A 19019-nucleotide genomic window follows, 5' to 3' on the forward strand; every position below is an offset into this window, starting at 1 on the left:
ACCTTCCGGTTAGCATCTGCATACTTAACCACTGTGCTACCAGGGCTCCTCGCATCCATTCTAAACCAAAAAACCAAACCCGCTGCTGCTGAGTCGATTCTGACTCATAGCAACCCTGTAGGACAGAGTGGAACTGCCCCGTAGGATTTCCAAGGAGCAGCTGGTGAATTCAAACTGCTGACCTTTTAGTTAGCAGCTGAGCTCATCCATTCCAGTGAGGGTTAAATAAGAAAACACACAGAAGCATACAGTCGAGTTCCTGATTCATGGTTTTCACTCAACAATCTAAATTGAAACTGGCTGCAGAAGACAGACACGCACAGATGTCTCCTGGACTCTCCAGGCTCTTGCTGAAAAACATCTGTGTGCCCAGGAAGGTGAAACCTCAAACTGACCTTAACATTCACAAGAGTGATATCTCAGGGCTTTCAAGAATCTCCAATCTGTGACTACCATTATAGCATAAATTTCTCCCTCTTCTCTTGCCACCCCTCTCTGTAGCCTTTCTTGCAGGACTTGTATTTTTTAACAAACAAAATTTTCATTAATGTCAGACAAAGTTCCTGCCTTCCTAGCAACAAAGGAAACAAAGTCTCATTGTGAAGGAGATGCTAAGTTCTCAACCAGCTATGCTCCTTATTGACTTAAGCTCCTTGCCCCTGCATGCCAAGCTCATAGCATAAGCCATTCAGATTTTCCCTCAGCAATTTTTTTTAACTTTCTTTTTTTTATTTTATTGTACTTTAGATGAAGGTTTACAGAGCAAATTAGTTCCTCATTAAACAATTAATACACATATTGTTTTATGACATTAGTTGCCAACCCCATGTCAACAGTCTCCCCTTCTTGACCTTGGGTTCCCCGTTACCAGCTTTTCTGTCCCCTCCTGCCTTCTTGCCCTTGCCCCTGAGCTGGTGTGCCCATTTAGTCTCATTTTATCTCATGGGCCTCTCTAATCTTTGGCTGAAGGGTGAACTTCAGGAGTGACCTCAGTACTGAGTTAAAAGGGTGTCTGGGAGCCATACTCTCAGGGTTTCTCCAGTCCCTGTCAGACCAGTAAGTCTGGTCTTTTTTTCTGAGTTTGAATTTTGTTCTACATTTTCTCCAGCTCTATCAGGGACCCTCTATTGTGATCCCTGTCAGAGCAGTCCGGTGGTGGTAGCTGGGCACCATCTAGTTGTGCTGGACTCAGTCTGGTGGAGGCTGTGGTAATTGTGGTCCATTAGTCCTTTGGACTAATCTTTCCCTGTGTCTTTGGTTTTCGTCATTCTCTCTTGCTCCAGATGGGGTGGGACCAGTGGAGTATCTTAGATGGCAGCTCAGAAGTTTCTAAGACCCTAGACACTACTCAACACAGTTGGATATAGAACATTTCCTTTATAAACTGTGTTATGCCAATTGAGCTAGATGTGCCCCGAAACCATGGTCCCTAGCCCTCAGCCCAGTAATTCGGTCCCTCAGGGAGTTTGGATGTGTCTGTGAAGCTTCCATGACCTTGCCTTTGTCAAGTTGTGCTGACTTCCCCAGTATTATGTACTGTCTTAACCTTCACCAAAGTTACCATTTATCCATTGTCTAGTTAGTGTTTTTCTCTCCCAATCCCTCCCCTTCCTAGTAATGATCGAAGATTATTTTTTTCTCCCTCAGCAATATTAAACATTACTACATCACAGTCCTCCAAGTAGGAGAAGTTTCAAACAGTAAATTCATAATATCAGTGGGCCTTTATGATATAAACATGGCCCACCCCAAGAGATTTTCATTCAGTAGGTAGAGGCTGGGCTTAGGCATATAGGTATGGTTTTTTTTTTTTTTAAGTCCACGGGTGCTTCTGATACTTAGCCAGGAGCTGAGTCATGTGCCTGCCATTTCTCCATCATGACTTAGAGGGTCAGGAGTTGTGGTAAATAGCTATCATTACTTTTCCCTTGCAGAAAATGCTAGATTACCTAAAAGAGAAAAAGGATGCTGGATTCTTTCAAAGCCTTTCTGGTCTTATGCAGTCTTGCAGGTAAATATGGAGAAACCCACCCATAGCATTTTTTTTTTTTTAAACTCTTCACTATTCAAGGGTAAAGGGAGGAAGGGGTCACAAGATAACTAGCTTATGGTAGAATTATTGAAAGAGGGGTCACCTACCTGAGAAAGCTAAATGGATAGGGGGTGTTCTCCCAGGCTTCAGGAGGGTTGCATGAAAATAGCAATCAGAGAAAAAATATAATCTCTGTAAGTCACTACACACACACACACACACACACACACATGCCTCCCCCCCCCCTTTTTTTAATAGCCCTTCTCACCTTTTGTTATGTTGTTTTCTTTGGGGGCTAAGCATGCACAATGAGTTTCTTCTCAAACATATTTGTAGAAAAGAATGGAAAAGAGAGGACGTTATCCTCACTATTCACCAGGCTATGTTTTCATTAGACACTTTGTTAGTCTTTATCCTTAGCGATTTTTGGAGCCTGAATAGGTGTCTGGTGGGTACATACTTGACACATCCATTTTGACAGAGTACATCTTGACATGGGAACATTTTGACATAGCCTAAAAAACAAAGCATTGAACTTCCAGTTTATGTTACCAAGTTGTGTAAGCTTCACCTCCTGGCTTGACTAACCCCATACAGATAACCATATGTAATCAGAAGTCATAAGTTTACCATATTTGCTTATTTCAGAAATGAGCCAGCAGTCTTTTTAAGAAAAGTATCGACGTATTCTGAAAATTCACATGTATTTTAAATTGTCTGTGATGAAATCTAAAAGAAATCTGAATAACTATTATCAAGTTTATTTGCCTGCAGTTAATATGCTTAAATATGGGACATTATGTTTTCCATTTGAAAATGTGGAGGATGGACATCCTTTGTTTTGGTGGACTTTATAATTTTGCTAACCTTATTTCATTAGGTAAATATTGTACCTAATATTGCAATATGATCATATTGCAGTATGATCCCTGATTCTTAGCTCCATATTGCACATGAAATTCTCAATTACATTTCTAAGAGTTCTGTAGTCTGTAATACTTAATATTGCTAAACTCCTTTATAATGATGGTTTGGGGGACAGGTGACATACCCTTAGAAGCCAGCCTAGCCCTATTCTAACAGTTCTAAGATACCCTTTTTTTTTTTGCTGATTATAAAAACAATACCAAACCAAAATCAAACCAGACTCATAGTGACCCTTTAGGACAGAGTAGAATCCCCCCATAGGGTTTCCAAGGAGCAGCTGGTGGCTTCGAACTGCGGTTCTATTGTGGCTAGTGGCTGAGCTCTTAACCACTGTGCTACCAGGGTTCCAAAGCTAATAACTACTTGTAAAATAGTGGAGAACACCTAGACACCCATGTCTGTAGAAAGCTTAATCTTAGCCATTAAAAAAAAAATACTGGCTCCTAAATGATAATCTCTATCATAAAAGGGTCTGTCCCTTTGAAATCTGGAATTTTGTAGCTCTCTCCGTCAGTATTGATCCTAAACACTGAAAACCAGGATTCCTCATGATTCTTAGAGAAAGTAGGTAAAGGTAGAAGGCAAACATTAATTGGTGCATTTTAAAGTAAACTTTCCCTTGAGAAATCTCAGAAACAGAGGGTTTCCACCTTTTAGGTAAGCCTTTATGAATTACTCAAACTGGGCAAACAATCGTAGTCATCAGAAGTGTTTTTGACTGATCCATGCATGTGACAAGGTCTGTGAGCTACAGGCACACTGAGACAACATTGCTTGGCACAAAGCCAAAGAACCATTAGACTTTCAACTGCTAATACATAGTCCACGTATGCATAATACAAGGACAGGATATTCCCCGTCAATAGGTATATTGTTGTTAGAAATCCATTCTCCCAGTATGCATAGCCCTGAACCATGTTTTCTTTTGTCTATTAAAAAGTGTCCTTGACTTGAATGCATTTGAAAGGCAGAATAAAGCTGAAGGCCTGGGGATGGTTACTGAAGAAGGAACACGTAAGTGATTACTGAATGTGAAGGCCGCTGTCTTCCTGATTAAACTCTTAGTTAACTATTTCTGGTTAGAGCCCCTGCTCACTGCTTCAAGGATTTGCTCCGTTTCAGCAAAGCATTTCCATCAGTTGCTTTGATAAAGCCTGCATCCAGGCTAGATGTGTTCATTCATAAGCCAGTTTTAACCAAAGACAGTTTGTCACGTTGCTGATGGTTTTCTTACTTTGTATCCTTTTATTTTTCTCTCATGACCAGTCATTGTTCGTGAGCGTGGTAAGTTTGAGTTTCTGGCCTGACCTCCCGCTATGTACTGTGAATCCTAAGAGATCTTATTTAATTGCCTCTGTGTAGATTTTTTTTTAGTGTAGACATATTTTAGGCTTGGTGGTTGCATGTCAAGTTTAACTTAGCAGTTTGATGCTTTAATTAAAGACGTGTGTTCCATCTGTAAAGCATGGGTTATGGACTGTGAACCGTTCGCTGTCATTAGCCTAGTTGTTTTGATTACAAATGCCACTGGAGCTAAATATTTTAACTTTGTTGGGCATTGCAGCCTCCGCTCATGCTTAATCCAGTTTATCAACACTCATCCAAAGTTCCTTCTCTAAACCCTTCAGATCCAGCTCCTTTATCGTTTTTGCAGTCATTTGCATTGGAAGGTGTCCAGTGTTGAGAAGCCAAACAAATGTTCATCAGTATTTTGTGTTTTCAAGGTGAAAAAGTGCTCCAGAATGATGAGTTTACACGCGATCTCTTTAGATTCCTACAATTACTCTGTGAAGGACATAACAGTGGTAAGTAGAACAGATTGATTTGTCAAGAGAAAGCAACATTCAAGTGCAAAATTATGATTCAGTTCAGGATGCCCTATTTGATATAACCAGTTGCTAACTCAAATACATCTGTTAATTCCATGCCTAAATAAAAAAACCCTATCTAAAAAGCCTTTTCACTTCATAAAAAAAATAGCTAATGTTATTTAGTGCCACAAAAGCTAAGCTCCTTCCAGAATATTCAGGTGGTGAATCTAAACACCCAACCCTTTCCATCAGTTCCCTTAGGGCTCATTACCAGTTTCTGGTGTCACTAGGTTGGGAATGTTTAGGGTGGAGCTCTGGGATAGGCCCCTTGCAGGACCTGCTGGGGCCCAAACATGGTTCCCGATAAGGCCCTATACTTAGCGTGTCTCTTCTGAGCTCAGCTGAGAGGGTGTGGCTGGCTCTCTCAGCATGATTCAGGTGGGCTCTGACCCAACACTGGTGCTCTCAGACTTCCAGAACTTCCTGCGGACTCAGATGGGCAACACTACCACCGTGAACATCATCATCAGTACGGTGGACTACCTTCTGCGTCTGCAGGTGAGAGGGAGGGCCTTGGCCAGCGCCTTGGAGGGTGGTTTTTCTCACATACGCTTTCAAAAGCTGAAAACAGTTTCACAGGGTCAGGGAAGGCCCAGGATACAGTTAAACCTAAAAAAAGGAAGGCCTCGTAATCTATGTACACACACTTATGCTAAGTCAGAGGCCTGAAAGATGTATTTGAAGACTAAAGAGGGGTGGGTGGGATGGTTAAGTACCAAGCCATCAATTGTAAAATCCTGGTTTACTTTAGTTTTGCCAGTGAAAACCTAGCTGCAGTGACCAAGAGCTTGCCAAACAGCTTGTGAATGAGAAGAGGCTTTTTCACTAGGAAAAAGGAGTTAATCAAAGTGGTGGGAATAAGCTTACAACTTGTTAGTGCTGAAAAGTCTCTTGGTTTATCTGTTTGAAGGAAAATTCAAATTATGTTGAGAAAATCTGCATAAGAGTAAAAAAAAAAAAAAAGTTTCTCTTTTCTCCTTGTTGATTCTTCATCCTGGTTCTTCCACTTACCAGTTTGTGGCTTGGAGTAATCTGTTTAAACTCCCCGTGTTTGGTTTCCTCATCTATAAAATGGGTAGGACCTGTCTCATAGGGTAGTAAATTGAACCATTTAATACATGTAATATGCTCAGAACAATGCCTGTTACATTGTTACAATGTCAGTTATTGTTGCTGATATTTTTAATTATTTGGATGATGATCATTATTAACGTTAATGTGCATTTTTCATTTTGAATAAATTAGCCTAAATCAGAGCCACCCAGTTCCAGCTGAACACAGTCTTCTCTCCTATCCATCCTTTCCCAGGGAGGAATATTTGTACTTGACAGATGCTAGGACTCAGAAAGCTCTGTACTTCTTCACAGAATCCCTGGCTCCTGCCATAGCAACAGGTTACAGAGATTTAGGATTCTCTTGTAGTCTTTCTGAACACTCTTGAGTTTTAGCTTCGCTAACTGAAGTCGAAGAAATACTAAACTTTACTTGTTTGTTCTTAGGAATCAATCAGTGATTTCTACTGGTATTATTCAGGGAAGGACATCATTGATGAATCTGGACAGCACAACTTTTCCAAAGCTCTGGCAGTCACCAAGCAGATTTTCAATTCCCTCACAGAATACATCCAGGTATGTGCTGCAGAGTGCAGCTGCAGAAAAAGGGGTGCTTAAAAACAAAGGCGTTCGTAAAACAATTACCACAGAGAACATTTTTAATATTCCTATATTATGTATTCCATACAGAACATTTGGATGCACAGATTGGACTATGCATCTAGCCCTGATGCTGACAGTATTTCTTTCTTATCTATGAATAAGAACAGCAGTACCCATATTTATATCAGAAACCATAGTTTGTGGCCCCCACTGTGACTTATTCACAATTTACCTTTACCCAGTTATATTTTGCTGTCCATCCTAGACTGAAAATTTTTTGAGGACAGGAACTTCCCTATTTATTCCAGTTATTTTATATAACTAGCACTCTGCTATGCATCATAGTTCAGTAAATGTAGAATGGAGAACTAATTTTGATAGAATGAAGGAATAAATGATGCTGAGTCTTAAGATTAAAAAAAGGATTCATGAGATTCTACTAATTTGTCAGAAGTTAACTACTGGAAAATAATTTTGGAAGGACGTAAATTATGTACAGTGACAGTCACATCTACAAGTGAATTTCAGGCTGAATTTCTAGATCTGGTAACTTCATTGTCTACCACAGTCTAGCGACTGTGAAAAGGAATAAATGATGTACTCAAGTAGAATTTGCTATTTAGTAAAAATCAGTAGCCACATCACAGCCCTCTGTGATCTACTAGAATGCTTTTTTAAGCAAAAGTAATACTTCATCCCCTAATTACCATAATCAGAAAACTCATGAAGAAGACTTTTTCATTTATGTCTTCATTAATTCGACAAATCATTTTCCATATGCTCTGCACTGTGGTTCATGGAAAGAAGTAGGCTCTCAAGGAGCTTACAGTACAATTGAGAAAATAGATATACATGTGAAAATTATGTGATACCAGATGATCTTACCTAATGCAAGATAGTCATATATACTCTGCTTAAGAGCCAGCCATATATGTGCTCATAAACGGTATGTGAGTTCAGAGGGAGGGAAGGCCCTTATAAGCTGAGGGGCTCAGAGTTCTGTGAGAATGTGCGAAGTGGCTGGATACAGGGGAGGAAATACATTCTGGGTCAGTCATTTGGAACAGTTGCACAGGTAGGATTATGCAAGGCTTCATGAGGAATAATTCCCGCAATTATGTCGATTTTACTGAAACAGAAGAGGAAAGCAAGGAAATGAGTGGGGAATATTTCATCCCCTTTTCTGTATGTCTTCCTTTCTTTCTCAAAGAACATCCTGTATTCCAAGAGTCCGGCACTTTTTAGTGGTTCTTTTTACAGGTGACGTCATTGACTTGAAATTTGGTCAATGAAAGGTATTACGTTCTCATCTAATTAAAGATCTGTAAGATGAGTCAGCTGGCACATTCAGATCATGTTTGCTCATTAATATAAACATAAAGCTAAGTATCAATTTGAGAAGGACTTAAATGGAGAGATTGATCCCTGTCAGTTGAGCATTATAAAGACATGGCAGAGGGAAAAATCTAGGAACAGGTGACTGACCTGAGGTTTCACAGAATGTGGAATACCTAAGGAGATCATTGAATGTGTTTGACGAGCATCTGATATGCAGAACTCATCCTGATCTTCAGAATTTCCCATGGAACACTTAATTCAAAAGTGGTGAATGTGGGTTCCTTTCAACGACTGATTTTGTTCCAAAAGAATCTAGTGGCTTTTAGAGACCATACACCAAATGTACTCGAACAATGATTTTTAAACAAGCTTTTGTGATTTGGAGATGCAGGTACTATTTCTCCCACTCACCTCTTCCCTGGGAATTCCGCCAGGCCCTCTCTAGAACGTCAGCTAGTATCAGTATTCCATTTAGAACTTTCTTATTCAAGAGCAATGTAGAGATTGATGAAAGGTTTGTTGTTGGGTGCTGTCAAGTTGATTTCAACTTATAGCGACCCCATGTGACAGAATAGAACTGCCCTATAGGGTTCTCCAAGCTGTAATCTTTATGGGAGCAGATTACCAGGTCTTTCTCCCAAGGAGATGCTGGGTGGGTTTGAACCGCCAACCTTTCAGTTAGCAGCCGAGTGCTTAATTCATATGCCATCAGGGCTCCTTGATTAAATGGTAGAGAAAAATACACTAAATGGAAGAGTTGAGGATAATAGATGTTGGTTCAATAATGATCTTCAAAAATAGGAAGGGGTATTAACATGGAAAATGGAAACAGGTAATTAAGTCATCCCTCTCTGTTTGGCTTTCAGAAAAGACAGTAAGAGTTGCTATTATACCTGAAATTTAGGGTTAATGATAAGGAAATCTTAGAGGCAGCTGAACACTAGGATTATTGCACAGATTTTTTAAATTAACTAGATAGCCATCTGGTCATAGCATTTTATATGTAGTTTTGCCTTGACACAACAGGTGAATTAGACATGGTTTTCAAATTGTGTCCCATGGAATCCTTGAGTTTCTCAAAACTCCTCTTAGGCTGAGGGTGTAGGCGAGGGTGGTCAGGAGTGCCCATCAACTGTTTCAACCAGAGCATTTCACTCTTTTAATATCATTCTTCCATGTAAGATTCCATGTAAAGAAAGCATTCTGAGGTTAAAAGAAATTTTTAGAATCACCGGACTGTGAAATCCCTAGTGGTTCTTCCTGGACATATGAGCCTTTGATGGGGGGGTGGGGGTGGGGGAGTAATATCCTAGGGAAAAACTGAGCTAAAAAAATACGTGACTTATGGGAAGTGTGGTCTGGGCACATACACAGGAGTCAATGCCGTTACTTGGGCAGGCTTCGCAGAAACCCATGCTGAGTGAGTGAAACATGGCTGTCCTCCTCTCCGTAGGGCCCTTGCATTGGGAACCAGCAGAGCCTGGCTCACAGTAGGCTATGGGACGCAGTGGTCGGCTTCCTCCATGTATTTGCTAACATGCAGATGAAACTCTCTCAGGTACTGTGGCCTGTTCCCTGCACGTGTCATTGGTGTGAAATGCTAAGTCAATCCCCACCACTTGGTATTCCTGTTGTGAATGTGGCTGCTGGGTCACATGGCTAGAATAGCCATACAGATCAGGTTTCATTTTTTAAACTAAGGGCCAAAATGGGAGATGAGGAATGAATGGCTCCAGGGGGGTCCCAGACAGGCTTTTGCATGGATGCAGCTTCTTTCCTTGTGTCCACCAACCTGCCCTTTACATACTTGCCTCAACACTGGCTTTTTACAATGCTAATCATTTTTAATGTCACTGTGTGTCATTTATAAACACTATATCCCACTCCCTTCTGACCCGTCAGATGTCTGCATGTCTCTGTAATCCACACGTCCCTCCTCTGTCACCTCTGCTTCCCCCTGTCTCTGCCTCTCCTTCTCACTCCCCATCTCTCTGGCAAGATGAACCAGAATCACTCAGAGCACTTATGAGGAACAAATTAACGTAGCCCATGTAGTTGCCGATCACCTCTCTCCATGGTAACACATGAGGGAGAATTTCAGGATGGGTTTCAGGCTGATTAGAGTAACATTTGCAGCATTAATTTAAATAATGTGTATCTAAAATTTTCAAGGCTGTCACATCTGTCCCCTGTCTTCTGGAATGTGCTGTTTAACCCTTTCATTTTTCCCCTTTTGACTCTGGCCTTATGGGAGGAGAGAGTTCTTGGGAGGGCTGCTAATTTGGCGGTAAGATGTGCACTCCTGTCTCAGCCAGGGCAGTGTGGTGTAGAGGCGCAGGAGACCAGAGCCCTGGCCCTGTCACCTCCTCACTAGTGACTTGGAAAGTCATTTCTTCTTTCTGGTTTTTTGTTTCATCATCTATAAAATATCAAGAGTTAGAATAAATGATCTCCGGGTTCTCTTCCAGTGCTAATATTCTGTATTTTTTATATAGCAATGGCAAAAGTCAGAGGTGGGGGGAAATCCCTCTGAAATTGGAAGATCTAAGCAAAGATTTATGTCTTTTTGAGAGCATGTCTGTAAAAGACATGTGGCCCAGAATGCATTTTTCAACCTTAGCCTCGGATTGCCAACCTCACCCTCGGATTGCCAACCTCAGGTCTTCCAAGGACTATCTTCCTTCTAGGACACAGGATGTAAAGCACAGAGCTAACTTGGTAATGCCCTGCCCACGTTGCTGAAATTAAAACCAAACAGACTAGTATCAAAACCATCCAGAGAAATAGCCTGGATTCTGTAACATTTTAAGGGACCAGTGGCACCCAGATCACCACCAGCTAAAATCAGGAGAAACCTAAATTAATCCAGAAAGAAAGGAGAACCCATGTGGTAAATATAACCTTGATATCATCGTCAGATTGCAGTAGCATTCCCATAAAGCTCATTGGTAATTCTCTAGTATAGAAAAAAATAACATAAACTTCTAGAGATATCTAAAGGCCCTTTGGTGGATTGGATTACTCAGTAATTTCGACAATTGGTATATCTGCTAGATTGTACTAGTAAAAAGAAAAATGTAAAGGAGCTCTACTGGGTGAGTCTATTGGATAAGTCCTGCTATAGTGAGTCTCCCACTGCTACAAATAGTGGCTAAGCCATCCTCATTCATGATGAGAAGGGAGCTCATTCCTGAGATGGATGCAGACCTCACCTAACCTTTCCAGAGCAGACCCTTCTTGCTCACTACCCTGTACTTTGCTGAGGGATCAGATAGCTCAGGGGTATCTCCTGTTTCTGTTCTAGGATTCCAGTCAGATCGAGCTGCTGAAGGAACTCTTGGATCTCCTTCAGGACATGGTGGTGATGCTTCTGTCCCTCCTGGAAGGTTGGGCTGTTTGGTATAACTAGGCATTCACACAACTGTGATTGGTCTGAGCACTAACCTTACTAATCGTCTAGATTATCCTCCTGGCAGGCCGTTGATACCATACCACATTGGTTAGAAAGCCAAATTTTCAGAAACGAACAAAAAAAATGAGTGAGGGGCACATGGTCTGATGGACAAAGCCTGAAACCAACTCATTTTATATCAATAGGAAAGCCAGAATGAACTGGGGAAAACCTCCAAGCTTTGCTCTTCCCTATCCCCTCCCTCTCCCCATTGCTTTTCAATACATCTGGCTGCCAGTGTGTATGCCAGCCATCTAGTTGGGCACCCTCCTAGGTCTAAGGGGATAAGAGGGGCACTGTTTATCCCTATGTGTCCTCAATAATCTGATAATGAAACTACTTCCCAGGCCCCTTGCCAGATAAAAGGCAGTGGTGTGGCCAGCTCCTTATTCCCTTCATTTCTTTCCCGTTTGGCTCCTAGTAGTGTAGTCTTTATGGCTTGCTGCTCCCTCCTACCCATTTCCAAATCTTTGTGGTCAGAAAAAAGCTGACTAATTTGGCACATAAGTCTTCTAAAAAAAATAGCTACCTATTCCATTACATGATGTCTTGGGTTTATTTATATATGTGTATGTCTCTTTTGAACCTGCCTCACAGGGAATGTGGTAAATGGAACTATTGGCAAGCAGATGGTTGACACACTGGTAGAGTCATCTACCAATGTCGAAATGATCTTGAAATTCTTTGACATGTTCTTGAAACTTAAAGACTTAACCAGCTCAGAAACCTTCAAAGAATATGACCCAGATGGTAAAGGGATTATCTCCAAAAAAGAATTCCAGAAGGCCATGGAAGGGCAAAAACAGTACACACAGTCAGAGATTGACTTTCTCCTTTCATGTGCAGAAGCTGATGAGAATGACATGTTTAATTACATTGATTTTGTAGACCGGTTTCATGAGCCAGCCAAGGACATAGGGTTTAATGTGGCAGTGTTACTGACAAATCTTTCCGAACACATGCCAAATGATTCTCGTCTGAAGTGTCTGTTGGACCCAGCAGAAAGTGTGCTGAATTACTTCGAGCCATACCTAGGACGCATTGAGATCATGGGTGGGGCCAAGAAGATTGAACGTGTTTATTTTGAAATCAGCGAATCCAGTCGAACTCAATGGGAGAAGCCCCAAGTGAAGGAATCTAAGCGACAGTTCATCTTTGATGTTGTCAATGAAGGTGGGGAGCAAGAAAAGATGGAGTTGTTCGTGAACTTCTGTGAGGATACAATCTTCGAAATGCAGTTAGCATCTCAGATCTCTGAATCTGATTCAGCTGACAGGCCAGAAGAGGTGGAAGAAGAAGAAGATTCTTTGTATACATTAGAAATGGAGGGTGACGAGGAAGAAGATACGTCTTTTGAGACGGCCTCTGCATTTGCCATGGCGTGTGCCTCAGTGAAGAGAAACATCGCCAATTTTCTGAAGAGGGCAACCCTGAAAAATCTCAAGAAGCAGTATCGGAAGGTGAAAAAGATGACTGCGAAGGAGCTGGTGAAGGTGTTTTTCTCCTTTTTCTGGATGTTGTTTGTAGGGCTATTCCAGTTGTTCTTCACTATCTTAGGAGGAGTCTTTCAGATCCTCTGGAATACAGTGTTTGGAGGCGGCCTGGTAGAAGGGGCGAAGAACATCAGAGTCACCAAGATCCTGGGTGACATGCCTGACCCAACTCAGTTTGGAATTCATGATGATGTTATAGAGGCTGAGAGGGCAGAAGTGATTGAGCCGGGTATCACTACTGAACTAGTACACTTCATAAAGGGTGAGAAGGGAGATGCGGACATTATGTCAGATCTCTTTGGACTCCATCCAAAGAAAGAAGGCAGCTTAAAACATGGGCCTGACGGGGGTTTGGGTGACCTCTCTGAGATTATTGGCAAGGATGGACCCCCTACGTTAGAGAGTACTGTACAGAAGAAAAGGAAAGCACAGGTAAGCATACTGTGTTTCTGTCATCTTCCTTTATCCCCAGAAAAAGACTTGCCGCTGTGTCTTGCAATCAGTATGGATACCAACTGGCCAGAAGCCAACATTGTACCAGGACTTCAAGCTGTTTCATTTCAGCTGGAACCCCTGCTGAGAATTTTCCTTTCCACCCAGATATACTGAATCAGAATCTATAGTTTAACAAGATCTCCACATGATTCTTATGTATAATAAATTTTGAGAACCACTGCACTACTAGTGGGTCTCAGAATTGGTCTCTAACCAGCCGCATTAGCATTGGCTGGGAACTTGTTAGAAATGCAAATTCTCAGCAGGGGTTCCAACTGGAATGAAACATTTTGAAGCCCTGCATTGTATTAGACACTGGCTCTGCTTTGATTACCCTGATCTTATCATTGTAGCTGTGTCATGTCTGGAGAGATCAAGACTTAGATGGTTGTCTCAGGGTCTAAGTGGTCTTCCAGTTTACACTGTAGAGTTCAAACATGATGGTCTGTGGCTCTCATCTTTCTTCCATACCTTTATTACAAGGTTAGCTATCATGGTGCACAGGTTTGTTTAGTGAATGGAAAGCATAGGAAACCAAGTATAACACAAAAGGAGACCTTTCTTGGGAGACAATATTTATGTAGTGTCTTTAAGGTCCAGATGATATCATTTGATATAGCACAGCTTCCCAGAGAGTATTATCATGTTTGGGGCATTTTTATCCTTGTGATGTACCCACTATCCAATTTGTACTTAGATTCAGCCAGCTAAAGTGACTTAGATAGGAGTTCTTCAGAGCCCCTTGGTCACAGAAGGTTCTGGGTATGACCCTCTCTTAGGGCATCCAGCTCAACAGTATCATGCTGGTACCAAAAAGTATGAAGGAACTGTGAGGAGGAGATTATAGCCCCCCCCCCCGAAAAAAAAAAAACTAATTTTTTTTTTCCTTTATTCATTCATTCCGTTGATATTTATTGAATAGTTAATTTGTACATGTCACCATTTTAGGCTCTGGGAATAGTGGTGAATGAGAAATGCATTGTCCCTACGGTTTATTGGGGAAGGTAGACATCAGACACGTCATCACAAGTGTGCAGAATGTTATGAAGGAGAAATGTCAAATACTGTGGGAATGTACAGGAGGGAGCTCTCACCTGGGCTGGAGAATCAGGGAAGGAAGCATCAAATGCACAGGGATTCTTACGATGTTATTTATTCTGTTTTGCTCTCTGATGTAGCCCCAGGGCCCGGAACAAAGTATAACACATAGTAGGGACTCGTTCAGGAACTGCTGTATGCCAGGTTATATTCTGGAATATGAGGGATAAATTGATAAACAAGGGAGACAACATTTTTGCTTTCATGGAGTTTAACTTCTAGCAGAGAAGACAACAAATAAATAGGATTGTTACCATTTAAGATGCATGCTAAAATAAATGAATGAAGTAATGTGTTACAGAGTGGATGTGGGCCCTACTACAAATAGGATCATCAAGGAGGCTTTTGAGGAGGTGTCATCTGAGTTGAGTGCTGAAGGCTAATAAGATGGCAGGCATGTGAAAAGCCAGGGCAGTCATACTCCAGGCAGAGAATATGGCTAGTGCAAAGGCCTTGATGCAGGGAAGGATTTGGAATATTCCAGAAAAGGAGAAGAGGTCTAGGTGTTTGGGTTTGGGAAATAAGTCAAGTGTTTCAAGATGAGGATGGGGAGAAAGTCTGGGACCAGATCTTGTGTGGCTTGGCAAGGAGATTGTATTTTATTCTAAGTGCTGTGGTCATCAGCCAGAGGAGTTAGAGTGGTGGTAGGAAGACTGAAGACAAGGCAGGAAGCCTGTCAGATGGAAGGAGGTTCTGAATTGGACTTGGTGCGATCTGTGTTCTATCTCTCCCTGACCCCATGGAGCAGTAGGACCATGGCCATGGGGCTCTAACAATGTCCTAGCACAGGTTTTCCAAGGCATCTGAGTTTTCAAGTTTGAAGTCTTTGTGTTGACATGTCTCCATAGTAGCTTGATATAAAAACTGGACACTAATGTTCTATGTTCCTGAGAGGAACAAAAGCACCAAAAGAGAAAGCCACTGGGACTTGTGACCAAGGAAAAGAAAACAGCCAATGATATGGGGCATCGTCATGAACTCACTTCTTTGCAGACATCTTGACTGATTGTTATTTTTGTCTAGGCAGCAGAAAGGAAAGTAGTACGTGAAGCAGAAGGAAAAGTAGACTCTGAGAAGGCAGAGTAAGTTCTTGATCACATCTAGTATTCTAATTGCTGTGTTAGTTCTTGATAGTATCTACTTGATAGATCTACTGTTTCATTGCTGTGGCTGATTTCTGTTAATACAAGAAATAGATATTGTTCAAGCCCTGGGCTTGAACATATTTCTTTTTAACCCCAACTATATAATAAACACATTGCTTGGCTGTGAGGACCATAGCATCTATTAACCTTGTTAACTTTATAATTCCAGTAGTAGGTCAGAGTTTCACCATCTGGCCAAATTATCAAACACCCACACTTAGCAAGTTCATATAATGTTAACGATGATGATATCTAATATTTACTGAACACCTGTTACATGCCAGGCCCTATTCTAAAGGTCTTTTATGCAATATCTCATTTAGAGTACCTCTGAGTGCTGCCCTGGTGCCACAACGGTTAAGCACTCAACTGCTAACCAAAAGGTCAGCGGTTCAAAACCACCAACTGCTCTGTGAGAAAAAAGACCTAGTGATTTGTTCCTGTAAAGATTACAGCCTAGGAACCCCTATGGGGAAGTTCTACTCTGTCATATAGGGTTGTATGAGTTGAAATTGATTCAGTAGCACACAACAACAACATGGGTGCTATAAGCCTAGAAGAGCAGGTAGTATTGCTAATTCCCATGAAGGTTTAGAAAATAAAATACAACTATTCTGAAGGGAAAAAAAATTGGTAGGCCTGAGTTCAGAAGAAGAGTACAAACTTGTGTATAACACATGTACATCAATGACCTTGATTCATCAAAATGGCCACCACTCCTTAAATCCAAATTTGTCTGCCAGGCACTGTAGGGTGATAAACACCTAAGGTTCCCACACTCAGGGAATAATTACATCTCCCACCCTGTCAACCCAGCTTTCACTTTAATTTGGTCTCCCTTTTTGGCCAGACCCACCTGTTTCCTCGCCTCCTGAGTGGGTTTCTCGTCCCTGCAGCATGGAAGATGGGGAGAAGGAGGAGAGAGCCAAAGAAGAGGAACAAGCAGAGTACCTTTGGGCAGAAGTGACAAAAAAGAAGAAGCGACGGCGTGGCCAGAAAGTTGAGAAGCCTGAAGCCTTCATGGCCAACTTCTTTAAAAGGCTGGAAATCTATCAGACCAAGTTATTGGTAAGTGCTCCAGTCCTGGCCCCATTCCTGCCCTGCAGATGCCAGGTGGACCTCAGAGAGGTGGCCATTTCTTTTATTTCACCATTGGTCGCTATGCTTCCTCCTCTTTCTCATTCCTGTTTCTTTCCTCTTACCGTTTATCTACTATTTCCTTATGTTGGGGGGGAAAAGAAAAGGTAACGTGGAAAAAGTGTCAGTTCTCCAGCTCCTCTGGCCCAACAGCGGGATGCCCTCTCTGACCTGTTTTCCCTCTAAGAGAGCAGGAACACCTCTTTCTAGCTCATCCTTTGTGTGTGTCATATGGGGCATTAAACCCTGGTGGTGTAGTAGTTAAGTGCTACTGGTCTGCTAACCAAAGTGTCGGCAGTTCGAATCCACCAGGCATTCTTTGGAAACTCTATCGGGCAGTTCTACTCTGTCCTATAGGGTCACTATGAGTCGGAATCAACTCGACGGCACTGGGTTTGGTTTTTGGTTATGGGGCATTAGCTGATCCTGGTCCAAAAGCTCAGAATTTGATCACTTGTGATGCAGAAAGAATTTTCTTATGTTAGGTTTCCACACTAGTCCCCGAAAGCCTTATGATTCCTCATGCAATCAAACCTCAGTATACAACTTGTAATTTTCTTTGATAATTGCCCACCGAGGTTTAGTTGCTGATGGCCGGGCAACACCTTTCCTGGCCACCATTAGTGAGCGCCCCCTCCACAGAGACGTTGGGAACCTTCACCCAAAAGCTACCATTCCACTCTTTAAGCGTTGATTGACAACATTGGCAGTGAGAATGGGAATGGTACCCCCGCCCCATCCTGCCAGTAGGGGGAGGCAGAGAGGCTCTGGGGCTGTGACTTACAAAGGGACAAGGACTCGAGGGCACAATTTGGTTGTGTGCAGAGTAGGAGCTGCAGGGGTCATCGGGTGAGCCTAGATCACTCACAATTTCCAAAGAGACTACATCCTGCATGGAGTGATCACTTAAGAAACACAAACAAAAGAGCAACTTCATAGTTGTGTTTGAGTCCTCTCTGCTGGTGGCATGTTGAGACATTTGGGTTCCTTGAGGGATAAGCCAGAGTAGGATTCGCTGAGCAACATTCTAAGCATTTTTTTTTTTTTAAATCAGCATTTCCGGTTCCTGCAAGAAGAATAGGGCTAGCTTTGTGTAAATTTCCAACCAGGAGAGAGATTCTGTGTGAGAGGGGAGATTTCTCTTCTTTAAAAAGCTCTTCTACTTCTGCCTGTCCTTTTCTTTGCAGCATTACCTGGCCAGGAATTTCTACAACCTGAGGTTCCTTGCTCTGTTTGTAGCCTTCGCTATCAACTTCATCCTGCTCTTTTACAAGGTGATACTTCATTCAGGGGTTATTTGCTAAATACATAAAGCTGTAACAGAAGTTATGCTCTTAATTTTAGCAAAAATTCTAATGTCTAAGGAAATTTCTAAGATACTGGCTTCTGCAAAGGATATGATCTTTAGCAATGAGAGGAATGGAGAGACTTCTGGCAGGAGAAGCTAGTTAGGGGGTTATTTCGATGGTTTAGGCTTGTTCTAGTCATTTCTTAATTCTTCAGATATGTGTTGATGATCTGCTAGGTCTAGGCCCTATATCAGGAGCTGTGAGGTATTTCAAAATGAATAATAAATACAGTCCTGACCTTGAGGAATAAGGTAACTGAAAACCATTGTAGTTGACACATATGTTAGAACCGTTCTGAAAGAAGAATTAACAGGAGTTGGTTACTGGATTACTAATCAAGATAAATGAAGATTTTGAATGTTGGTAACTCAGTGTTATATACTGTAGGTAGCTAATAAATATTAGTGAGTGAGTTAATGAGTGGGAGGCCTTGGATTCCTGACATAGTCTTTAACTAGCCTTTCTATCTTTTTCCTCTTTCCTTTGCTGTCTAAAACCACCAACCTGATTTTTAGAAAACATTGTCTTGTCCACATCAACCTTGCAGTTAACAAACTAACGGTTTTCTGCAGTTCTACTCTGTCCTATAGGGTCGCCATGAGTCTGAATCAACTCAACGGCAACTGTTTTTTTTCTTTTTTTAAAATAGGAAAAATACTGACGTCTATGGAAGGGTGTGGTAAGGTTGGTTTGGTTTTAAACATATTGAGGCGAGGTGACTACAGGACAGCTATCCAGGTGCAGCTGGCCAGCAGGCAGTTGGAGCTGCAGGGTAAAAGCCATGAAGGTGTAGATTTTGGAGTCATCTATGTAAGAATGGGAGTTGAAGCTATAGTGCAAGTGGCATCTCAGAAAAAATGGGAAATATTGGTCTTGTGTGTATGTGTCTTAGCTTCCAGCCATCTCAGAAATCACTCCCTGGGGCACAGGGATTATGGCATATGTTGTAAAACTTTCCAAATTTTAACTTTTTGCTTTCTTTTCAGTAGATAGGTTTTTGGGTCTTTTTTTTTTTTTTTTTAATTGTT

At 41.7% G+C, this 19019-nt stretch overlaps 1 protein-coding gene across 1 annotated transcript in view; it reads left to right on the top strand.

The window, feature by feature from the left end:
- Positions 1-19019, top strand: part of RYR3 (ryanodine receptor 3) — a 626301-nt gene that overhangs the window by 591991 nt on the left and 15291 nt on the right. Inside the window, 10 exon segments of the mRNA XM_049899608.1 lie at positions 1935-2011; positions 3900-3973; positions 4684-4764; positions 5240-5328; positions 6330-6458; positions 9277-9381; positions 11128-11209; positions 11872-13199; positions 15384-15442; positions 16402-16573. Of these exon segments, the coding sequence (XP_049755565.1) occupies positions 1935-2011; positions 3900-3973; positions 4684-4764; positions 5240-5328; positions 6330-6458; positions 9277-9381; positions 11128-11209; positions 11872-13199; positions 15384-15442; positions 16402-16573 (2196 nt within the window).

Source organism: Elephas maximus, chromosome 10, assembly GCF_024166365.1.
Source record: "Elephas maximus indicus isolate mEleMax1 chromosome 10, mEleMax1 primary haplotype, whole genome shotgun sequence".
Lineage (NCBI taxonomy): Eukaryota > Metazoa > Chordata > Mammalia > Proboscidea > Elephantidae > Elephas > Elephas maximus.